This window comes from Cnephaeus nilssonii (assembly GCF_951640355.1).
Source record: "Cnephaeus nilssonii genome assembly, chromosome: 19".
In the NCBI taxonomy this organism is placed as follows: Eukaryota; Metazoa; Chordata; class Mammalia; order Chiroptera; family Vespertilionidae; genus Cnephaeus; species Cnephaeus nilssonii.
Window position 1 is genome coordinate 22,473,585 of NC_137090.1, and position 25,673 is coordinate 22,499,257.

Here is a 25,673-nt window from a genome sequence, read left to right on the forward strand (position 1 = left end):
AAGACTTAAATCAGTTTAGAGCTACCCAGTTTTTCTAGAAACTTCCCAAAAATCATCTGGAACATTTTACTAAACATGATTTATTGATGTTGAAACCAGAATGAAGTATGACACAACATCAAGTATAGGCAAAAATAGTTATTTTAAAAATTAAAGTATTTGTGTAATTATTACCACCTCCATTCTCTGGATTTAATTATAGATCAGGTTTACCTGGTTTTTTAACTTGGTATTAATGGAATCATATAACATATATTTTTATATCTCTGGCTTCTTTTGGTGAACATGAATAATGAAAATCATCTGTGTTGTTCCAGATCACTATTGTCTGTTAATTTCCAGTGCTATAATAATATACTATTGGATAAGTATTTATTTGTTTATTCATTCTACTTTTAATGGGTTTTCAGAACATTTGGATTGTTTCCAGTTCGGACTTAAATATCAGAAAATAAGATACTGAGATCATCATTTAATGTGCCTATTAGAACTTCTCCATTTTTGTTTTTTATTTATTTAAAAAAATATTTTTATTGGTTTCAGAGAGGAAGGGGGATGGAGAGAGAGATAGAAACATTAATGATGAGAGAGAATCATTTTTTTATTTTTTTATTTTTTTATTTTTTCAGAGAGGAAAGGAGAGGGAGAGAGAGATAGAAACATCAATGATGAGAGAGAATCATTGATCAGCTGCCTCCTGCATGCCCCCCCCACTGGGGATCAAGCCCACAACCCAGGCATGTGCCCTTGACCGGAATCGAACCTGGGACCCCTTAGTCCGCAGGCCAACGCTCTATCCACTGAGCCAAACCAGCTAGGGCCGTGGTCGGCAAACTGCAGCTTGCAAGCCACATGCGGCTCTTTGGCCCCTTGAGTGTGGCTCTTCCATAAAATAACACGGCCTGGGCGAGTCTATTTTGAAGAAGTGGCGTTAGAAGAAGTTTAAGTTTAAAAAATTTGGTTCTCAAAAGAAATTTCAATCGTTGTACTGTTGATATTTGGTTCTGTTGACTAATGAGTTTGCCGACCACTGGGCTAGGGCAACTTCTCCATTTTTATATTGACTTCTCTGTCATTTTCTTAATGGTTTATAGAAGTTTTTTATATAATATGGATTTAACAAGTCCTTTGTTGGTTATATGTGTTGCAGATCACTCTACTGCTTGTTTTTTAATGACGCCTTTCAAAGAACCGAAGTTTTAGATCTTAATGTAATCAAATATATTCGTTTTTTTCTTTTATGATTAGCATCTTTTATATTCTGTTTAAGAAATATTTCCTACCCCAAAGTCATGAAGATATTCATTTAGAAGATTATCTTCTGGAAACTTTATTTTACTTTTCACATTTAGATCTATAGCCCTGAAATTGATTTTGTTTTTATTGTGCGAGGTAAGGATCAAATTTTTCCTTACCCTTCCCCCCCCCCCCCCCATCCCCAATGTGGATATACAGTTGCCCCAGAACCTTTTTTTTTAAAATCCTCTACTAAGGACTTCTTTTTAGAGAGGAAGGGAGAGACAGACAGACATTGATGTGAGAGAGAAATGTCGGTTGCCTTTAGTACACACCCTGACCGTGATCAAATCCACAACCTAGGTTAGGGGGGTATCAAACCTACAAACTTTTTGGTGCACTGGACAGCACTCCAAGGGACCACTTTTTTCAAAAGATTGTCCTCTCTCCTCTTCAGTGCTACCTTTGTCAAACCATGTATCTCTTATATGTGTGGATTCCCCATTATCTATAATATTTTTACTTGCTCAGCCCTAAAATACACATAACGTAGTTTTAGAATTGTTACCCTTTAGTACTGTGAAAAACAAACCTACTAATTAGAATTCAATAATTTTTTAGTTTTATTTTTCTTTAGCATACTCAGAATATTTCAAAATTTACTTGGGTTATTATTCTTCCGCACCCCACCTAGTCAGAGTAAGTTATTCATTTTAAACATAATTAGGTTCATTGTTTATGTTTGTATAACATTTCCCCCATCTTTATTTACTTGGCTAAATTTTTTTGAGTATGTGAAATATTAATGTTCTAAAAGTTAGAACTATTTAGAGAAAGATATGTTCATAGATGTGTGATATCCCCCTAAATTTCTCTACCCACTTCTCACCCACTTGTTATGAGTAACCAATTTCAATATTTTCTCATTTACCCTTTCTGTGTATCTTTATGCACAAATGTTCAAATACATAAATATTTTGTTTTCCCTTTCTTACACAAAGATAGCATACTATAAGTACTTTTGTACTTTGCTTTTCATTTTAAACTTAACAATATCCCCTATAAGTTGTACCATTTCAGTTCATAGAGAGCTAAGAGCTTCCTCCTTTGTGTACAGATGCATAATATAACATTGAGTGGATATACTGTGGTTATTCTCATTTGTTTCTAGTATTTTGCAATCATAAAGCGTGCTACAGTGATTAGCCTTTTGCAGTGTATTTTTCTATCGTTGAAGGTGCTACTACTATTCTTTACTTTTAGATCTCTTCAAATCAGTCTTTCAAACTATGAAATTTTATTCTGGTGAAACAAACTGCTTTGGGCAGAAAAAGTTTTGAAAGCCTTAGAGCTAGCTTTTGGATAGAACTGGGATGGTAAGCACTGCTGCAAGAAATGAATTTATTCCTTTCAAGGGAATAAAAACCAAGCCACCCTATTTAAAGAACTGAACTCGTGTTGTCTTATAGAAACTTGTTTGTTATTTCCTTATATGAACTTTCTTTTTCTTTTCTTTCTGTGTGTTATTGTTTGTTTATTTGTTACTTTCAGGGAAGAAACTTTTTGGTGAAGGCTATAGTGGACTAGAATATGATTACCGAGGTCTCATTAAACTTTACAACTCCATTGGAAATTACGAGAAAGTGTTTGAATATCACAATATTCTGTCTAACTGGAACCGGTTGCGAGATCGACAGTATTCAGTGACCGATGCTCTTGAAGACGTCAATACCAGCCCCCAGTCCACTGAAGAAGTGGTGCAGTCCTTTCTGATTTCTCAGCATGCTGAGGGACCGAGCTGCTGAGGCCTGACCTCAGTTAACTAATATACCTTTTCCCAGATTCCAGGGAATTCATACTGTGAAATCAAAACCATGTTGTTTTTTGGGGCTGGAATTTGCATTGAAACACTGGTCCAGTCCATTGACCCTATTTGGGTGATCCCTATCTTACAGAGTGTCCGTAGGTATAAGCATATATTCAGTTATATTCCGCATGTACCGCATGTATAAGTAGTCTGGCCCATATTTTCAACTTAGTAGAACAAACAACAGGAATTTTTTTTTCTTTTTAAATAATTTTGCAGAAAGCCTGAAAGGAAAAAAGAACCCCTAATAAAACTATTTAAGAGTTTTAAGAGTTGCATTCTTATTATGTAAGGATGATTTTAACAACTTTTTAACATATAATTCTTCCTTATGGAGGTATTCAATACTGTACTGTAAAGAAATTTCATGGGGAAAATCTTTATATGCAGTATAGAAAATTAACAGAAGTACTAGTAGAAGAGGGACATCCTGACTTGGGTTGGCTACCTAACCCAGAGAAGTGGATACAGCCACTCCAGAGCTCTCTTACAAGGGAAGGGCTGTCAGATTCATCTGTACTGGACCAGTGTTGATCTGTAAGTAATAGAAAAGCTGATAGGCCAGCAGTTTTAACTCTTGGTTTTTCTTTTCTTTTGGTACAACAATGCAAGATGCTCTTATAACATTTGCTAACAGGACCAGGAGGATCTAAAAAGGACCAGCCTAATGTAGGAAGGGTTAAAGGGTTATTTGGACCAGAGGCTTTAGATTATTATTTTAGCCCCTGCATTTACCTTTATCGGTAGTATGATTTCACTTAGATGTATAATGAAAAGTGATAATGCAAAAATTCATATAATAGACACCAAACTTGGCAATTTAAGTGGCATAGCTTTTGTCAAGGTACACAGATGGCAATGCCATAAGAAAGTCTGTAATACCTGCTGCATCCATCCCCCTCATTTTAAATGTTACCCTAATAATCAGTGCGGTTAACAAGTATACTGGCTAAGAGTCATGAAATTTCTCTTGTCCGGATGAGAATTTTAGGTTACTATATGGTTTGTAGGGATTAATAGAAAAATGAATGCCCCAAATAAACAAGTCTTAGAAATCTTTCATTTTTATGGTAAAGATGGTACAACTAGGTCATATTAGTACACCTGGGTCATTTTATTTGAAATTCGAGAGTCAAACGGAAAAATTCCCTAATATGTTTATCTCACTAACTTGTTTGTTTTTTTTTCTGTTTATTGGGTTTTGATTTTTTTTTTTTTATAAGTCAGGTTGTTTAATGTTGAGGTAATACTCAAATTTGAGAAGTGTGACATGTAGCAATCCAAGCAACAAAATGATCTTTTGCTGTTACCTCAGTTCTTATTATAGTGGCCTATTTTGTGCCTCTATAGTTAAGAATCAGGGTTTTCCCCCCTATTTTCAGGGGTCCATGACTTGGCTGTTAGAGATGTTATCCCTGGCTGACTGCCTGGGGTAGTCTATGGGTGAGTGGATGTGTGTTGAATTTTGGTTTTCTTTTAACATGCATGTTGGGGTGGGAGGTGGGGAATATTTAAACTGTCCGTCACATTCAATACAGAAAAATTAATTGGAGATTTCAGATAAATTTGATTTTAAACACTTTTTTGAACTTCCCGAATATAACCTTGTTTAAAACTGTTACTTGCAGTCTTGTTAGTTATGAGCCAGTATTTTTTTAAGTCCCCGGGAGGGGATTGATTGGGGGAGGTACCTAATAAGATTACACAAGCCCAGATCCTAAGATTATATCTACATGATTTTAAAACCTGTTTATTCCATTGTTTTCTTTTTTTTTCCTTTTTTATTTTATTTTATTTTTTAAATTACTTTATTAAGGTATCCCATATTTGTCATCAACCCCCCCCCCCATTCCCATCCCAAACCCCCCCACACGCATGCCCCCATCCCCCTGTTGTCCGTGATCACTGGTTAGGCTCATATGCAAGCACACAAGTCCTTTGGTTGATCTATCTCCCTTGTCCCCACCCTCCCCTACCTTCCCTCTGAGGTCTGATGGTCTGATCAATGCTGTTCTTGTTCTTCAGTCTATGTTGTTCATCATTTCCCCTAGATGAGTGAGCTCATGTGATACTAGGAATACACTTATAGGAACCAGAAATGAGACAAGCAATAATGGTTATGCTGAGAGGCAAATGAATCAGTCTATAGTGAGTTTCTTTCTGGGCCAACAGTTCTTTTGAGTCCTGATTTCTCTGTCCAACAGTTGTTTATGTGTACATAACAGCAATGTTATTTCAGTTCTGGATGGTGGACAAATGGTGGTAATGCAGGTCCGACCCTCTCTGGTTTGGTCCTGGGCAATCTGCAGTGACGCACATCTGCTGACTGCTAGTATGGCAAGGCATGGTCAGCGTCTTCCATCTCTGGACTGTTTCTCTTCTGTCTTCATGGCTGGAGCATTCCTGTCAATTCCTCTCTGTTGTAGGAATCCACATGGTCTCGGAGTTGTTTTCTGAAAATATACCAACATATTCTCGACCAAAAGTTAATAAAGGAATATTTTCTATAAACTTGACTTGCGATCCTTTTTCATTTTTTTGCCCAAACGATTTTTCCTTTGGCTTGTTTTGACACCATGTATGTTTTACCTGGGTGTCTTGTTGTTAGCATTACAAATGAAAGTTAATTTTCTAAAGTAAAAATTTTCTAGATGTAATTTATTTACAAGATATTTTTCCTTACATGATATTCTTCTACTCTCCCCCTTTTTGGGTTTAAATATTGGGAGGCTTTTGCAAATTTTATGCTGTAATCTTGATATCAGTTGTTTTCTTTCTAATTTCTAAAAGAGTACATTGGCACACCTGCACCTCCCCCCTCCCAGTTAATTGCAATCTAATGCCAAGCGGCACCTCTTTATTAATTACCAAATAGTCTGTGTGACCAAGGACTAACATTTTTAAGTTTACTCAGCTCTATCCTCATGGGCCTATATATTTAATACCTCCAAAGATATTTTCAGGATAGGCTTTGTATACTTTTGTTGGTTATTTAGAGTCCTGTGGTATGTTTGTGGTATAGGAATGTCATGGTAAATTGTTTTTCAATAAATATTTTGAAACATGTTTCCATATGAAGTTTTTTTTAAATCTATATTTTTGGGTTTTGTGCACATATAACATTTCCTAGGATAAAATCAAGCAAATGACTTAAGGCCTCATTCAGTTTGAGCTTAACTTAGCTCATATTCTGTGATAAAGCAACATGATACTAGGAGCCTAGGATCGCAGCATGATAATGTTAAGTGGCAGCCAGTTTTATCTAAAAAATAAAAATCATTATTGGCAGTTTTCCCTTATTATCACTACTTTAATGTAGTTTTCTGTCAATCCAAGCACTTTGATATAATGCAAATACACTAGATTGAGAAAAGAGATTGTCATCTTCTGTTAGTGATGTAACTTAATATGCTATTTATGGTTCTAATGAAGAATACTACCCTAATAATTTATAGTGTGGAATGTTTAGAATAAGTTAGAGAGGTAAATGTCACCATAATTTCTAGAATTTAAAAAAAAAAATCTTCAAGGAAGTAAAGAAAATTTATCTCACAATAACCAATAGCTCTCACAAAATTTTCTCACATGGTAGGATTGTGTGTAAGGAAGCCTAGATCAACTTAAAAGATTTTTCTGGAAGTTCAAAGTAATGTTAAAAAAAAGGGGGGCCTTTGGTCTCATCCTCTCTGACTTTCATTTCTCTTATCCAGTCTTTTTCCTAAAGTTTGGTGCTACTCAAGTTGGGTGCATCAGGGAGCTCTGTAACACTCATGTGCCACACAGGTGGTCAGTCACTTCTGCATCCAGTTTAATGGAGCTGAATGGGTTTTTTAGACCATTATTCTTATGGGTCCGCAACACTGACTTTGCTCAAAGCCGTAGGACCCTTATTACCATATCAAAGCTCTGTCTCTGCTTAAGAATGAACTCTCTGTTGCTTCGTAGTAATCCCAACATGCTTTCATTTTTGAAAATAAAAAAATTTGACAAAGACCTTTGCTTCTAGGCTGTTTGGGGAAGAGTTCATAATATGGTGAAGTACAGAGACTGCAACCTTATAAATAATAACTGTTGCCACTTGGCTGCTCCTTCTAATGCAAATACTCAACAGTAAACATGCCTAAAACATAATTGAAGCTTTTGGCCATACTTTTGAAAGAATTGTTTGCTGAGTAGCAGGTATAGTTAACTGTCAGTTGGTATTTATTCTTTCCCCAGAATATGTAGCCTTGATGCTTCCAAACTGCTTGTTGTGTTTTGTTTGTTTGTTTTTTCTGAATAGCAAAGTTACTACTGGAAAAACACTTATTTATAATTAGTGCAAATTTTTTAAGAGTTTCATTTTGCTTTAAAATTAAAGTATATTTCATCTCTTGGCTTTGGAGAACCTCAGATCTTGTTAGGAAATTCTTTTTAAAATCTGACATTTGGATTAATCTCCAGCTTGAACACTAGTATAGTTGTATTGTCCACAAATCTCAGGAATGTTTTAGGCAGAAAACTGGTTGTACCTTGTTGGTGATCTGAAGGAGTGTACTTTAGGATTTATTAAATAATACCCTTCTTTCATTGCAATCCTAGGTATCGATAGCATGAGTGGCCTTAGTGAGTTTGTTGAAGTGTACATTTTTTCAAAAGTAAAATTTAAGATTAAAAATATATGCTATATATAGATATCTAGAAAACTTGGTTTGTGGTGCACAAGTTAAATGTTGGATCACTAAATAACTGTTGCAGGTACCATTTGTGTAACATTACTCATTTCTGTATATTCCTTTTATGGGAAGATATGTTGCCATGGTAACTAAAACTTTTCAATTTAGTTCTACTTTTATGATGTGAATGAATGCTACATTTTATTAAATATTACCAGGTCAGTACTATTTTTATACTTTATTAAGCAACAGGGGATTTTAGTTTAACGGATTAAAAATGAAAAGCTCTTAATGAAATGATTAAAAACAAATCACTAACAATTCTTTACATGAGAATCCCCACTAATAGTGCCACAATAATTTCTATAGAAATATCTAAGGTCATTGATAGATTTTTTTTTTTTGGACAATTCTTCATTGTGTCATAATGACCTTTCATATCATTCTTATCACAAACTTGTAGTACCCACCATTATTTGTAACCATTAAACCATACTAAGTATGTTTGTAACCAGCATTGTGATATATTCTGTACTTGTATTGCTAAAAATGAATTATTGACCTAATAAATATAGTGTTCCTGCATTCATAGTGTGTTTCCAATTTAGTCTGAACACTTGCGGTTAGGACTTGGGGTCTAAACATTGCAGACTGTTTTCTTTAGAGAACAGTGCGAGAGAAGCTGTTGGAACCAGAACAGAAGTGCTCTTGTTCAAGGAAAGAACGATGTGTGGCAGCGGAGGCACAGGTAACAGTATTTGGACATGGTGCCCATGAAAGTACTTTGGAAAAGACAAAGCACAGTAATGCAGGGGGCTTTAGACTTTACCAAAGCAACTATACCGTTCTTTTCCCTAGTCTTTTAACTTTAAAAGGCTAAAAAATGGATGAGACCTGCTGAAATTCTGCTGGCCTTCATAGTGCACAAAACTCTGGATTTGAGTTACAGTTTAGCTCTGCCTCTGACAGTGGGAATTGGAGATATGAGTCATAAGCTGCTTTGTGTTTCATTTCCTCATATGAATGGTGGGATCAAATTCAGTCTTTCAAAAAAAACCAAAAACCAGCATGACACATATGAATCTTAAGTACTCTTAAAACAGTTATAAGAAGTAAAATCAAATTTTAAAAAATAAAACATTTAGACAAAATTCCACCTTCACTTGGAACAGCCAGCACTGGCTTCAAGTACAAATGTATTGAATTTGTACATTTTTCCTTTTACCCACTTGTGACTTTTAACATGCTCTTGTATGGAATGTCGTTTCCTATGTAAAGTCTTACCTGTGCAGCTCAATGGACAAGAGAGGCTTCCCTTAAGGCTTAAGTTTCCTCTTCTTGGTACTTGTGCAGTATTTTACTTAAAGCTTTGTTAAAGCCATTACCATATAATCATATAACTTACAGAATTAAGACTGTTTCCAGCTTATAAACTTTGGCAATTTGTGCATTTATTTAACAAATTTAACAGAGTTTACTCTGTAACAGATATTATTTTTTAAGTGTTAGCAAATTATACCCACTTATTTTATGCACATTTCTACAGTTTAAAAATTCAAGGTAGCCCTGGCCAGCTTGGCTCAATGGATAGAGCGTCAGCCTGCGAACTGAAGGGTCCCAGGTTCGATTCTGGCCAAGGGCACATGCCTGGGTTGCGGGCTAGATCCCCAGTAGGGGGTGTGCAGGAGGCAGCTGATCAATGGTTCTAATTATTAATGTTTCTATCTCTCCTCCCTCTCTGAAATCAATAAAGAAATATATATTTGAAAAAAGATTCAAGGCAAAATTACTCATTAGGATGGCTATTACAGCGCATGATGGGTGGGAATATAAAATGATGCATCTGCTTTGGAAAATGGGTGGTTCCTCAAAAAACTAAAAATAGAATTACCATGTGACCCAGCAATCCCTCATCTGGGTAATATATCTAAAAGAATTAAAAGCAGGATTCAAACAGATACTCATACACCCATGTTCATAGCATTCACAATAGCCAAAATATGAAAGCAACCCAAATGTCCATCAACGGATAAACGGATTTTTTAAAATGTGGTGTATACTACATACAATGAAACATTATTCAGCCTTGAAAAGAAAAGGGACCTGATACATTCTACAACACGGACGAACCTTGATGGCATTATGTTAAGTGAAATACACCAGTCACAAAAGGAAGGAAGAAGAGTAAATACTGTATGACTCCACTTATGTGAGGTATCTAAGGTAGTCAAACTCCTAAAACAGAAAGTAGAATGGTGGTTGTCAGAGCTAGGAGGAGGGGGAATGGGGAGTGGTTGCTTAATGGGTATTGAGTTTCAGTTTTGCAAAATGAAAAAGATCAGAGATCAGTTGCACAAGAATGAGTATACTAACACTACTGAACTGTACATTTACAAATAAGGTGGTAAAGTTGAGTTACCACCATTTTTTAAAAATGTCAGGGCAAAGGCTTTTAACTTGCATAAGCAGTTAAATCAGACATGATACATAAAGTTTGAAAAAACCTGATCACTTTCAGACAGTGCTTGATAAACCTCAACTGCAATTTCTGGATTAGAACATTGATGTAACATGTAAAAGTTGATTTGCATTTAAATTCCGGCTCAGCACAGAATCAGGGTTTGTTTTTCGGTCTTGGTACTACTTAAATACAGGGGCTGGGAGTGGGGAGTAAAAGTAGGTTTACAGTTGTGAGTACATGAGAGTTTATTGTATTATTGTCATTTTCCGTACAGACAATTGTAAACCTACTTTTGCCCCACTCTGTACTTTATTTTTCTTTCCTGTTATTGGCTGTGACCCATTGCCAGTCCACATTCTGCATGTTATGTTGGTGTCAGAATAATCAAATTTCTGCCCTTGCTGGGTGGTTCAGCTGATTGGAGCATGGTTCCATACACCAAAAGGTGGCAGGTTTGATTTCTGGTCAGAGCACATACCTAGGTTGCGAGTTCAATCCCTGTCGGGGTAGGGTGTGGAGTACTGGAAGCAACCGCTTCATGTTTCTCTCCCTTTCCCCTCTTCCATCCCTTCCACTCTATCTAAAATCAATAGAAAAATATCCTCAAGTGAGGATTAACGAGAGAGAGAGAGAGAGAGAGAGAGAGAGAGAGAGAGAGAGAGAGAGAGAGAGAGGAGAAAGAGGAAGAGAGAAAGAGAAAGAAGAAAGAAAGAAAGAAAGAACAAAGAAAGAAAGAAAGAAAGAAAGAAAGAAAGAAAGAAAGAAAGAAAGAAAGAAAGAAAGAAAGAAAAGAAAAGAAAGGAAAAACAAACGATACCAGGAGAAGCAATAGATTGAGCTTTGTGGGTTACTTATCTTTTGTGGAAAATGCTTTGGCCACATATTTGTGTCATTAGTGTATGGGAAGTCTGCTGCTGTGAGGGTCATCAGGTCCGAGTTCTAGTGCCATTTCTGGTGTTGACATCCTATACAACTTTGGAGAAGTCACCTTTTTTCTTGGGCTTCTTTTTCCCCATCTGAACCAGGAGTTGGTTGGATTAAATGTTCTATTTGGGTTTGTTCATTCACTCATTTATTCATTTTTTCATTCTATCATTCATTCTACAAATGTTTAAGTACCTACTACATGCTGGGTACTATCGTAATTGCTTGGGATATAGTAATGAAATAAAACATACAAAAAGCTCTGCCCTCTGAAACTTATATTTTAGTGGGAGAAGACCATCAATAAATAAGAAATAAAATCAGTCCTAGCCGGTTTGCCTCAGTGGATAGAGCGTCAGTCTGTGGACTGCAGGGTCCCAGGTTCGATTCCAGTAAAGGGCACATGCCCAGGTTGCCGGCTCGATCCCCAGTAGGGGGCGTGCAGGAGGCAGCCGATCAATGACTCTCATCATTGATGTTTCTGTATCTCTCGCCCTCTCCCTTCCCTCTGAAATCAATAAAATATATTAAAATAAGTAAATAAATAAAACAATAAACTAAATTATCTAATATTTGAGGGGTATAAGTGCTTTAGAAAAACAAAAACGGATATTGAGAGAGAGAGAGAGAGAGTGAGCGGGGGACGTGTTGGAATTTAAAACAGAAGGACAGGGTAGGCTGCACTGAACAAAGATTTGAGAGCAATTAAGGAGTTAGCAAGTGGGTATCTTGAGAAAGAACATTCCAGGTAGTGGAAACAACCAGTGAAAAGGCCCTGAGGCAGGAGCATGCTTGACAAGTATGAGAATGCAAGGATGAGGGCAGAGAAGTAACACGATGGATAGTAGGAATCGACTGTAAACGGCCTTATAGCACATACTTTGGCTTTTAATCTGCATGAGGTAAAGAGCGATACTTTATTTAGGTTCACAGCAAAACTGAGTAGAAAGTACAGAAATTTCCTGTATACTGCCATCCCCACACATGCATAGCCTTCTCCACCGGAGTGGTACACTTTGTTACACTTGATGAACCTACATAGACACATCATAATCACTCAGTGTTCATAGTTTATGTTAGGGTTCACTCTTGTTTGCACATTGTATGTGTTTGGACAAATGTACAGTAACATGTATCTACCATTCTAGTATCATACAAGTGTGCTACTAGTATCCTGTGCTGTTGGAGGATTTTGAGCTGAGCAATGTCAAGTGATCTGCCCTTTTGGAATTCTGAGATCCCACGGAATTTAAGAGTTAAGGGTGCCAAAGCCATGCCTCACCTGTTGCCCATTTTGCCTTCAGGCCTCCTGATTGTCCCCAAAGCGGACAGCTCCCCCACTTCCTCCTAGTCTCCATCTCTCTGCACACCCCTGCCTTGGTTGAAAGAGTAAGTAGAGACCCATAATTCCTCTAGGTGGCAGTGCTGCCTCACACAGGGGACGTCTTCCTGGGACTTCCTAAGGGAAATCTCTCAGGAGTAGAGAAAATAGGAGAGACCCCAATCATCAGGGACACACACCTCCAGCCTGCTTTGCCCTTATCTCAGTGTCAGGGATCACCCAAGGCAGGTTCAAGTGTGGCCAGTTGTTAAAAGCCAGAAGTCTGTTGTTTTTCATGGGAAATGTACTGAGTTCATATTGGTAATTTTTTTTAAATGTTTTATAAACAAGTAGACACCATGCCGAAACCGGTTTGGCTCAGTGGATCGAGCGTCAGCCTGGGGACTGAAAGGTCCCAGGTTTGATTCCGGTCAAGGGCATGTACCTTGGTTGTGGGCACATCCCTAGTAGGTGGTGTGCAAGAGGCAGCTGATCGATGTTTCTCTGTCATTGATGTTCCTAATTCTCTGTCCCTCTCCATTCCTCTGTAAAAACTCAATAAAATATATTTTTAAAAAAATAAAGAAGTAGACACCGTAAGTGGCAAATACAGCAAGCACATCAACGGTCTGAATGCAGCACACAGGCTGATTTTTGACCACTGGTTTGAATCACCCTCCTGGCGAAGACTATTGTTGTTTCTTCTTTGGTCTGCCTCTGCTCTCTCTCACTTCCATGCGTTTTGCTCACAGTCTCCAGAGCATCTATCCAATCCCCAGGTCACAACAGCCCAATTCAGCTGCTTGACATCTCCCTTACCATGGCCCTCCCTGACCCCCCAAACTTCCCCACAAGGTTAAATCCAGGCGATTCGGGCAGGCTGCCAGACTTATCACTCTCTGACCCCAGGCCCACTCCACTCCCCATGCTCGCATCTGGCAAGCACATATCAGTTTCTTTGTTACTCCTGAGGCCTTCCCCAGTCCCCTGTATTCACCCTGGTGTAACGTCTATTCACATGTGACTCCCCACTAGACTGTGATGGTCCTTGACACAAGTGACCACTTCTTATTATCTGTGTATGTGTGGGGCACCTGCCACTCAAAAGGTGGCTGGCAAATGTTTTTAAATAAATAAAAAAAATGAATGGTGCTTGTTAGCTAAGTAAAATAGACTTGTATTAAGGATGCTTATTTCCCATCCCATTTATGCACAATTAAGACCCAAGCGTCCTTTTGATAAAGACAAGTTTATTCTTTCCCCTCAAGGGTCCCCATCTCCCCAGGTGCAGAGTTCTGAAGACAAACATGTGCTCTGGGACCCAGGGCGAGCTGTCCCTCTGCCCCAGCCAGGTCTTCTTATGGGTCGGTCTCTGGGGTTTCTGGGGTTTCCTTAATCCTCTTTCTCTTGAGTTTTGGTGTTTGATGAAGTTTCCTTAAAGAACCTGAAAAAGGGAAGGTCAGAGACAGCTTTGATGACATCACAAATACTAAGAACTTCAGTCTGTGACATTAGGGGAGCAGTGGTAGAGATCTAAAGAAAGGAAAACAAAATCTTACTTCCAACCTATATCCCTTTTTTCTCACAGAAATCTGTGGGGTAGTTTACAGATGCAGGATTCTCCCCTAGCCACAGAGTAAGGAAATGGCCTGCCCATTGCCGCATGAGAGAGAACCATCAATCAGCTGCCTCCTGCATGCCCCTCCACTGGGGATCAAGCCCAAAACCCAGGCATGTGCCCTGACCAGGAATCGAACCAGCAACCTCTCGGTGCATGGGACGATGCTTCATCAACTGAGCCACACTGGCCAGGGCAAGACCCATATTTCTTGACATCTGGCTACAGACTGATTCCTCCCCACTCCTCTCTCTGTTTCATGCTCCAGTTCACAGTGCTTTAGTGCTGGACTGTTTGCAAACACCATTGCCATTGTTTTACTTAAGAACGGACATAAACATGGTGCCAAAGAAACACCATGCACGTTACCTTTAATTGCACGGAAGTCAGTTCATCATGGGGGGTCCGTCAGATAGTATAGTATGTGTTTTCTTATGTAACACATACAGGAAGAACATAACCTTATCTCTAATGTCTCTTAGCCTCCTCCAAAATTTTTTTTTTAACATGAATTCATCCAGACTTTTGATCCAAAGTCCTGTTTATAGATAGAAGAGCAAGCTTAAAAGATGCCAAAAGAAAGAAACAAGAAAAAGTGGAACATTCTGCCGAACAATAGCCTGAGCTCTTCAACAAGTCAGGGAGTGAGAAAGAGGTCTGTTAGGGTAAAAGAGACTTGAGACACATAGCCAGGTGGGATGCATGAAGTTTGGGAAGCCAGTGCAAAAGACTTGGGAAATTTTAAATATGGAGTATTTAATCCAACAAATAGATGAAATAAAAATATTGACATGGAAGGTTGATAAGTTAACTGAAGAATACAAGTTCAAATCCAAAGTATATACATTGTAGTCTTGGCCAGGTAGTCAGGTGGTTAGAGTGTTGTCCCAATACCTCAAGGTTTTGGGCCCCAGTCAGGCCACATGCAAGAATCAACCAATGGCCTGGATGGCGTGGCTAGGTGGTTGAGCGTGGACCTATGAATCAGGAGGTCACGGTTCGATTCCCTATCAGGGCACATGCCCGGGTTGCAGGCTTGATCCCCAGTGTGGGGCATGCAGGAGGCAGCTGATCAGTGATTCTCTCTCATCACTGATGTTTCTATCTCTCACTTCCTCTCTGAGATCAATAAAAAATAAAAAGAATCAACCAATTAATGCATAATAAGTGGAACAACAAATTGATGTTTCTCTCTCTCAAACAAAAAGAAAACCCCACACAAAAACGTATATACATCGTGATCTCATTTTGGTTAAAATAGATGTTTTATATACATAAAAAACATTTGGTGGGTGCTAGCTGTGGTGATGATAATGTGCTGTTTATATTTTCTTATTTTTGCTTATCTGTATTATCTAACTTTCTACGATATGCTTATGTTTGTAGTAATAAAACATTATTTTAAGAATTGCATGAAAGCCAAACTTCTTAACCTACCATACAAGGGTTTTCCCTGTTACCCGTATCTTGCACGTTTCCATCCTGCTCTGCTATCCACTTCTAAACCCAGACTGTCTGCTCATTGCCCCTCACCTCTGCACATACCTTTGCCCCCCCCCCCTCGTCTCCTTTCTTCCCCACTTCCTCTCCTTATCCCTTTCTTTAAAGCCTGTCCCAAATTTACCTCCTCCAGACAGCCTGTCCTACCTTTGCCCTAAGGCCTCAGATTGGTCCTTGGTAAGAGGAGGATAATAATACTGAGCTCCTCGGGATGCTGTAAGGCCTAAGTGAAATTAGGAGATACATAATTTCCTCTGATTCATGGATTCCTTGGCCTAGATCATCTTCATGACAGACTGGACTTCATTCCATTATAGGTTTCACTTCCCCAATTTTAACTGTAGGCACCGGGGCCAGGGGCCCACACAGAGCCCAGGCAGGATTCTGGGTCTCAGTAGCTGCCTAACCCATAGCTGCACCTGACCTGCTCTCCCACTCGGTCCCGCTAGACTAAGGGACAAGGCCCCGAGGGTTGCTGATCTGCATTAGCCCCAGCTAGCTGGCCTTCAGAGGAAACACCTGGGTCCAACTTAGGACCAGGCTCTGAGGTCCTAGGGAACCCTATTTGCCTCCACTTTCTCCCCCAGGAGCTAAATAAGAACAGCTCACTGGCCCCAGGAGCCAGTTCCAGAAGGGTGAGGAGTGGGTGGCTCCAACATTGCTTTGCACCTCACTGCACAGAAGAGGTCTTCACAGGTTCCAACCATGGCTGGGGCTCCTCCCACTGAAGAGTCTCTGTTCAGACTCAGGCAGTGGAGTCATCGCCGAGGCCAGAGCTGCTGGGAAGGCCATTCTCTGCCCTTCTGGGAATGAGCGCCCTCCCTTAGCCCGTACCCCACCCAACACCTACAGTGGGGGTCCTGCTGCTGGGACACTTCCTGGGAGTCCCCACTCATGGCCACTAGAAACAATCTCTGCTCTGCTTCTGGTCAGATGGGAAAGTGCCTTCACTTAAATGTTAACTGAAAAATGCAGAATTCAAAACTGTATGTATCATGAGAGGGGGAAATTACACAGAACACCGAAGGAAACACACCAAAACAACAATAGTCATGGCCTCTGGGGGCTGGCGATTTTCCCTCTTCTGATTTCTACTTATCTGTGCATCTCCTACTTTCTATAGTGAGCATACCTGCCAGGAGGGGGAGGAAAAAGAGAGAAAACAAAGGGGAGGAAGGGAAGGAAAATGGACAGAAAAAGAAATGCAGGGTGGAGAAGCAATGGAAAGGAGGGAAGTGGCAAGTGCCCTCCTCCAGGCACTCTCCACGCGTCTAGTGGGCATCACCTCTCCTCACATGGACCCTGGACCTTGGCTCCGCTAGCAGGGAGGCCTCGCCGCTGGGGGCCTGCATCTTGGATAGCCTCTCCTTCATGCCGCTGATGTTACCGTGCAGCCCCCAGGCGCTGCAGAGCTTGGGCAGATTGTCTTCCTGGTCAGCCAGCAAGCAGCTCTCCGGAGCGTCCAAAGGGCAGAACGCTGCCTGCAACGGGGACATAGTATTCAGAAGAGTGTGGAGAAGTGAGGGGCCCGAGTTCCTTGTTGGGAACAGAGCCGGCCATGCCCTTGTTGGGAAACTGCTGCCGTCTGGCTGCACCAAACCTCTGCCTCGCCCCAAGGATGGAGAGTCACGGATGCGGCAGAGAAAGGGTCATGGAGACAGGGAGGCCAGGCTGCCGACGGTCTGTTCCTGGTGGTTCTCTACTTTGAGGTAGGGCCTCCGTTTCTTTTTTTTGAGTTACAGGGTTTTATGTGTTTGTAGTGAAGCAATTTTTTTAAAAAGTCCTTGGCAAAATTAAAATTGAGAGCCTGAAAATATCTTTTGAAATTTTCCTGGCTGGTGAACCCCAAGAATTGCTAAAATGGCAGCTCCTGGTTCAGAGGAGGAATCACTGAACCGATCCACCCACTGGTGTTCGGAGGAAGAGCCGTTGACCCAGAGAGGAAGAGGGTTTGGTTAAAGCTGCACAGCTAGAGAGTATGCTGGGCGGGGGGGGGGGCAGGGGGGGCGGGGTTGGGTGCGAGAGTCGGGGCATGATTGGTTAGAGCAGGGCTTCCCGCTGTGCCAGTTGTCTGAACCCTGCTCTTTGAACCCTACGTGCACACCAACCAGCCCTCAGCGGGGCCCAGGAGGAGCTTTCCCGAGCCTCTCACCAGGAACTTGGTGTTCTGGTTGTTCTTGGTGTACTTGTAGAGCCTGAGAAGCTGCTTTGCCTCCAGCTCCGAGAAGAGGGAGACGAATCTCCAGAGCATCCTACAGGGAGAAACCGGAGGCTGAGGGAGGCAGAGCACAGCCCCTGTCCCTTCAGGTCCCACCCAGGGAAAAATGGGCCACGGGCTGCCTCCTTGGTTTTTGGTTGGGGGAATGGAGATATGGGGATTTTCCAGACCTTGGATACCCGTGCTGGTGACGAGCACCCACACCACACAGAACCTGTTCACTCAGAGCTCACTGTCCTCAGGGTCAGGAGAGGTTTTTGTCCTCTGTGTGCACAGCTGTGGTGAATCAGTGCCGCTCCGAGTGACTAGAGAGCCCTGTTCTTTCCACCCCATCTTCCCCCTGCTCACTCCAGGACCCTGACTCTCTCACATCAAGATGAGGGACTAGGGGATCGTGACTGACTCTAGAGGGGGTGACCCAGGAGGGGGTGTAGGGGAAGGGCCAGGGGGTTGCCCTACTTCTTCCAGTGCTTCATTTCCCAGGCTCGGCAGTAGTGCTTCAGAAAGGTGTTGATGTGGTCGCCCAGGACCACGAGGCTCTGCTTCATATACTTTAGCTTCTTCTTCTGGGGAAGGTCCTGGGGCAGGTACAACTTTCGCAGGCACTTCTTTAATGGCCTTAGACATTCTTTACACTGAGGAGGCAACAAGGGAAGTGAGGGGCCATATGAGAAAAGAAGAGGCAGAGGGGCCACCCCAAGTAACCAGCAGGTTAGTCCAGCTGCAGCCCTTAGGACCCAGGAAGGCTTTACACATGTTAAGTGAGGAGACTCCAGTCAATGTCCTACCCCACTTCTTTCCCAAGAGTGTGACAAAGAAGGCAATGAGCTATGGGTCTGAGGCCTGCCAGTTTCTGGCCCAGGTTTCCTGATGGGTAGGGACCAGGGAACAGGGTCCTGGGACGGCCCCTTACTCACAATTCTGAAGGTACACTGGTCCAGGCCCTTGGCATGGCACACAAGTGAGTCTCCAGCGGGGATGGTGCTGGAGCTCTTCTCCAAGCAGGGTACATCCATCACCTGGGGGGAGACAGGGGACAGTGGTCAGCTGGGGGGCTTTTGCTCCTGAGGGGCAGTGCTGGACAATCACTGAATCAAATGCTGGCCAAAGCCTTTCTCCGTTTTCCCTATGACCTTTTCCTTGACCCAGCCCTGAGACAAGTGAGTTCTGGGCAAAGAAACCCATCTCTGAGAACCCCTGCTTAGAAAACCTAGAATGGCCCAGCCGGTGTTGCTCAATGGTTGAGCGTCTACCTATGAACCAGGAGGTCATGGTTCAATTCCTGGTCAGGGCACATGCCCAGGTTGTGGGCTTGATCCCCAGTGTGGGGTGTGCGGGAGACAGACAATCAATGATTCTCTCCCATCTTTGATGTTCCTCTCTCTCTTTCTCTTCCTCTCTGAAATAAAAAATATATTTAAAAGAAAAAGAGCCCTGGCAGGTTTGGCTCAGTGAACAGAGTGTTGGCCTGTGGAGTACAGGGTCCCGGGTATGATTCCCGTCAAGGGCACATGACCAGGTTGCAGGGTTGGTCCCCGGTAGGGGGTGGCGAGTGCAGGAAGCAGCCAATCAATGATTCTCTCTCATCATTGATGTTTCTATCTCTCTCTTTCCCTCTCCTTTCCTCTCTGAAATCAATAAAAAATATTTTAAAATGAATAAATAAAAGTGAATAAGAAAATACGAGTTAACCTAAAATAAAATTTTAAAGAAAAGAAAACCTAGAATGCCCAACTCATTTTAAAAAATAATAATTATAGCATAGTACAGCAGCTAACTTTTCAAAGCTCTAGGTAAACATTAACTCATTTTATTCACTCACAAGTTCTGTGAGCTTAGATATCATCATCCCTCCCTGGTTACAGATAAGAACACTAAGGCACGAGGGGAGTTAATAACTCCTTGGAGGAATGAGCAGGGATTCGTTTACTCATTCCTTCAGTGAACATTTGTTGAATACCTAAGTCTCAGGCCCACCTCTTTCTGTCCCTAACCCTAAGAATCATGCCATGCTAATGGGCACTCAGAAAAAATGTGTGATGGTGATGGTAATGGTGAGAAGGAATTTTCTTTTTTTTTTTTTTAAAAAAAAGTATGTTTTTATTGATTTTTTATTGATTTCAGAGAGGAAGGGAGAGGGAGAGAGAGATAGAAACATCAATGATGAGAGAGAATCATTGATTGGCTGTCTCCTGTACGCCCCCCACTGGGGATCGAGCCCACAACCCAGGCATGTGCCCTTGACTGGAATCGAACCCTGGACCCTTCAGTCTGCAGGCCGACGCTCTATCCCCTGAGCCAAACCAGCCAGGGCGAGAAGGAATTTTCTGACAGCAAAAGTGGGGCAAAAAAATCTAATTAATGAAGATAAAGTGACTTGAAGGCAGAGCACAGAAGTAGATTGACATGGTGGAATTTGCTCCTGACCTTATAAAAGCCTCTCAGAGAAGTGAGTATTAATTCCTGCCTGTGTTCAGGGGGAACAAGGAAGATCCAGGCCCAGACCATCTGAAGGGAGAGATCAGGGAATGGGAGGTTAGTAGGTGGAGAGGGTACAATACAGGACCCGCGTTCCTCCGGGCCCCAGAGACAGAGGACTCTGGCTGATCAACGTTATAAACATACACCCCACACAACCACACAACCACACACACACACACACCCCACACAACCACACAACCACACACACACAACCACACACAACCACACAACCACACACACACACACACACACACAACCACACACACACACAACCACACAACCACACAACCACACAACCACACACACACACAACCACACACACACACACACACAACCACACAACCACACACACACACACACAACCACACACACACACACACACACACAACCACACACACACACACACACACACACACAACCACACACCACGAGATCCCTTGTGTCTTCTTAACCGACAATCACCTTACCAGGAATCTTCCCATCATATGCCAGTAGTATATGTCCTTGATAAACCATTTGAATGAATTAACCTTCTCTTGTTCTTTTGGTTTCTTGCTAACATGTACCTCACCCATTTTCCCTCTTCTCCTCTTACTTGAATTTCGTAGTCTCTGTTTTCCAAAAACAGCCCCTCCGGGGTCCTCTTCTCCTCCCTCCCTCCCATCCCCAGCCCCACTTCACCTTCTCCTGCGGTTTGTCCTCTTCATCCCCTTGCCCATCTGAGGACTCCATCTCAACAGGTGTGCCCGTGGGCTCCAGAGTGGCACTCCTCCCGTGCCCCCAAGCTCGGACCTACTGCTCCTGTGACCTCAGTGTCTCAGGGAGTGGGCGGGCTGGCTCCAGAACCCCGGGCAAAACCATGGCAACGGCCAACACAGAGCCCGGCGCCCCGCCCCCGCCCACCCCTCAATCCTAGGGGTGGCCACCAGCCTTCTCCTTCAACAGGGAGCGGGACCCGGGAAGTGGCACCACGTGCTGGGAAGACCAGTGTGCTGAGTGCGCGGCTGGACGGACAGGGGAGGCCGGCACCCCTTTCCCCAAGAGACTGTCAGGTGCTGTTGATTTTGAAGTCATTTTCCTGCGTGTGTCCCATTCATGCCCCCTCGGGCACACCGTGGGCTTCCTGAGAGTGAGGACCAGGGTTTGTAACATTCCTTTCCGGATTCGGAGCAGAGGACTAGAAGGCGCCCTGAGAGAATGGAATACAGCAGCTCCCTATGGAGCTGGAGCTTCTCCTACGGGGAGCCTCCGGGAAGTGAGTAAGCGTCGGGGTTGGTTGGGTCGTGGTGGTGGTTTTAGGGGTGTGTACAAAAATGCTAGCCACCATATACTATCTCAGTTAAGCTTCCCAACAGCCTTCCCTGGGGTGCGGTGCCAGTGGTGACCCCATTCACAGGAGAGGAGCCCAGACGTAACTTGCCTTAAGTCCGCAGCCACTAGGTGGGGCGGCGCTGTCAACCGGACTGGCCGCTCTGGGTCTCCCCAGCGCCGCCCTCGCCCTCGGGGGTCTGGTGAGCGGTTCCGTGGCCGCCTGGTCCGTAGGTCCTCGGGGCCTCCCTCGAGGACGTGGCAACGGCGCCCCCGCGCGTCCTTCCTCAGGGCACACGGCGGGTTACGGAGACCGTTGCAGCCTTCGTTTTCTCACTGAACCCGCATCTTAACCCGCGTCTTCGTCTCTGGAAGGCTCCGCTCCGTCTCCTGGCCCCTGCCATCGTGGCCAATGGGTCCAGGCTCCCGTCCTCCCCACCCAGTGTGGTCCCTTTTCTCCCCTAACTTAGTGGGCACCGGGTGGGATGGCCACCGGCCAGTGGAGCGGAAGTCAGGGCTCTCCCAAGCCTTCCCTTCTCCATCTGACCCGGTACCCACCCAGGAGAGGGACTCTGTGGCTCTTGACATACAGGACAATGTGGCTTTGCCTCCAAACTGGAAGGTCTGTTCTCTGAGCATTAATTCAGAATTATTTTGCAGCTATTAAGAAGGATCATCATATTGACAAGGGTGAGGGGAAGGGGGCTCCCTTATACACTTTATTGGGAGTGATAATTGGCACACTATTTATGTAGCAATGCAAAATGTTAAATGTGCATTCCCTTTGATCCATTTCCACAAATTAGTCCCTAGGAGAGAAGATGTAGGCGGGCTGTTACAATGGTGACAATTTAGAAACTACTGAAGTGCCATCAATGTGTGTGCTGCATGCCATTGAGTAGGATCTGACTCCTGGCGACCCTGTGAATGACAGTGATGTTCCCAGTGTTCTGTCCTCAAAAGCCCTGCTCAGTTCTTGCCTATGGCTCCTTTTAGGGGTCAATCCATCTCATATTTGGTCCTCCTCTTTTCCTGCCCCCTTCTATTTTCCCAGCTTTATGGTCTCTTCCAAAGAACCCTGCCGCCTCAGGATGTGCCCAAAGTAGGACGGCTTCAGTTTTGTCATTTTTGCCTTCAGCCGTGTGTCAGGCTTAATTTGTTCTAGGATCCACTTGCTCATCTTTCAGGCAGTCCATGGTATCTGTAAGCTTTCCCCCAGAGCCATATTTCAAATGAATCCTTTCTTGCCTATCTTCACTGTCCAACTTTCACATCCATACATAGTAACTGGGAATACAATGTGCGGATGATCTTAACCTTGGTCTCCAGTGACATATCTTTGCTCTTGGTGATTTTTCCTAATTCTTCCATTGCTACCCTTCCGAATCTTAGCCTTCTCTCGATTTCTTGGCTGCAGTCTCCATTTGAATTAATGGCTGAACCAAGGTAAACAAAATCTTTAACAATTCCAGTGTTTCCTTTGCCTTTGCTAAAGTTGTGTATTTCTTCTGTAGTCATGATTTTTATCTTATTGATGTTCAAATGCAGTCCTGGTTTGGCACTTTCTTCTATCACTTTCATAAGAAGTAATTTCAAATTATGGCGGTAAGATTGTGTCATTTGTATATCTTAAGTCATTGGTATTTCTTGCAACAATTTGTACTCCTTCCTTGAGTCTAGCCCAGTTTTTTCATTTATATTCTTTACAGATTAAATAGGGAGATAAAATGCACCTGTCTGATAGCTTTTTCTATAGGAAACCATTCTGTCTTTCCATGTTCTGTCCTGATAGTGGCTTCCTGTCCATAGTGCAGGTTACACATCAGGACAATCCAGTGCGGAGGCATGCCCATTTCTTTCAGAACAACCTATAGCTTATCATGATCCACACAAAGGCTCTACTGTAGTTTATAAAACATAGACTAAACTTATTCTGAAATTCTTTGGAGCATTCCGGTATCCAACCAATGTTTGCAAATTTTTTACATTTTTATTTTTGTTTTTCAATTATCAGTTTACTTTCAATATTATTTTGTATTGGTTTCAGGTGTACAACATAGTGATTAGACAATCATATACCTTACAAAGTGTTCCCCCCAATAAATCCAGTACCCACCTGGCGCCATACATGGTTACTACAATATTATTGACTATATTTTCTATGCTGTGTACTTTACATTCCTGTGACTATTCTGTAACTACCAATTTGTACTTCTTAATCCCTTCTCCCTTTTCACCCAGTCCCACCAACCCCTCCCCTCTAGCATGCACCAGTCCACTCTGTCTGTGAGTCTGTTTCAATTCTATTCATTTGTTTATTTTGTTCTTTAGATTCCACATATCAGTGCAGTCATATGATATTTGTCTTTCTCAGACTTACTGCGCTGAGCATGTTTGCAATTTGATCTGAAGGGCCTCTTTTCTGAATCTAACTTGAACTTCCGGCATTTCTTGCTCCATACAAGGTAGAAGCCTTTGTTGCATCACTTTACTTGCATGGAAATTAGAGCAAATAGTTACTACACTCCTTGGCATCTCCTTTCTTGAAGATTGGGATGTATATTGAATATGTCTAGTCTGTAGGCCATTGTTTTGTTTTCCATATTTATTGATGTATTCTTGTTAGGATTTTGTCAGATTCAGTCTCTGTGGCTTGAAATAATTCTATTGCTATCCCATCTACTCCTGGTAATTTATTTCTTCCCAATACTTTCAGGGCAGCTTTCACTTAGCTTTCTAGAATTATGGGTCCTTCCTCAGAGGAATCTTCTTCAAAGATATCTGCCATCCTTTTGTCTTTTCTGTGTAAATTTTTGGTGTACTGTTTCCACCTTCCCTTTATTTTCTCCTGATCAGATAATGTGTTACCTTGTTGATCATTTGGCATTCCTAGTTTAGGTCTGAATTTCCCTTATTTTCTTGAATCTTCTGGTAGAGATCTCTTGTTTTCCCTCTTTTGTTGCTCTCCTCCATCTCCTTACATTGACTGTTGTAATAGTTCTCTTTATCTCTACGTGATAGTCCTTGAAACACTGTGTTCAGAATTCTAACCCTGTCATCAATAGGAAAGGGTAAACAAACTGTGGTACCCATACTTAAAAACACTACTCTATTAAATATTAAAGTTAAAATTAATTTTTAAAAATACTTTACTATTAAAATACTGCTAGATATTAAAATACTACTCTATGCAGATTTTTGGAGCTCTTTTTTATATACTTTACTTCATTTGGCTAGTCTGTGTAGCAACTTCCAGCTGCCTCAGAGTGCATGAACTCCAATCTCTGTCTCCTTAACTCAGTGAGACTGCTGTGTTCTCCCATGTTCTGAATTTATGATACAGAATGTGCCTCTAGGCGGAAAGCCAGGGCAAGTGCAGAACTCACCTTGTTTGTTTTTCTTCTCTCAGTGATATCAGTTCTGCACTGCCTATTGCCAATGTCTGAAAACAGTGGCTTTTATGTTTTGTCTAGATTCCCAGTTGTTTATGGCAGGAGGGTAAATCCGGTGCCTTTTACTCCATAATGGTCAGAAACAAAGTTCCTCCATTTCATGGTCATTTGATTAGCATAAGCCAGTGTTTGAAATAACTGATTTGACAAATGGAGTTTGGAAACTTAAAAGTTCCTCAACTGAGGTGACTGCATTAAGATTAGTGTCAACCTTGGAAGCTTTTGTGGGCAGCTAACAAGCCTGTCCAGGTGACATCTCACACTCCAACTTCTTATACAAAATGATTATTTCACAAATGTTTATTGAATAAATGAATTGCTGAGTGAACATAATTAAATGTGTGTTTTTTTCTAGGATGCAAAAGAATGGCCAGACTGATTTGTTCTATCCTAAGAATTTACTAATTCCTTGATCAATGAGTTTTATGGCAAAGAAGTTGTCTAATCACACTCATCTTGAGAAACAAGGCTAATTTACCAAAGAAATGAATGTTTGCCATATGTGTGGATGGGCAAAGCTCACCAATGTTCTCACAAAGGAAAAATAACTCACAAAGTAGCAACACACTTCAGTTCATACTTTATTTTTTAATCCATAGTGTAAGTATGGGTTATGAAATGATTCTGGATAG

General features: G+C 42.0%; 2 protein-coding genes across 2 annotated transcripts in view; one reads left to right on the forward strand and one right to left on the reverse strand.

Annotated features, from left to right (window-relative positions):
• APPBP2 (amyloid beta precursor protein binding protein 2) overlaps positions 1-8,069 on the forward strand; it is a 51,090-nt gene extending 43,021 nt beyond the window's left edge. Inside the window, exon 13 of the mRNA XM_079796996.1 lies at positions 2,788-8,069. Within this exon, the coding sequence (XP_079653122.1) occupies positions 2,788-3,041 (254 nt within the window). The 3' untranslated portion in view covers positions 3,042-8,069. The remainder of the gene's footprint in view (positions 1-2,787) is intronic.
• Positions 8,070-13,822: 5,753 nt separating this feature from the next.
• On the reverse strand, positions 13,823-21,013 carry CHCT1 (CHD1 helical C-terminal domain containing 1; the record flags this gene model as incomplete). Its single annotated transcript, XM_079798666.1, has 6 exons — positions 13,823-13,908; positions 16,868-17,063; positions 17,735-17,834; positions 18,260-18,435; positions 18,718-18,819; positions 20,963-21,013. The coding sequence occupies 6 exons, from the start codon at positions 21,011-21,013 to the stop codon at positions 13,823-13,825; spliced, it is 711 nt and encodes a 236-aa protein (XP_079654792.1).
• Between the last annotated feature and the right edge of the window lie 4,660 nt (positions 21,014-25,673).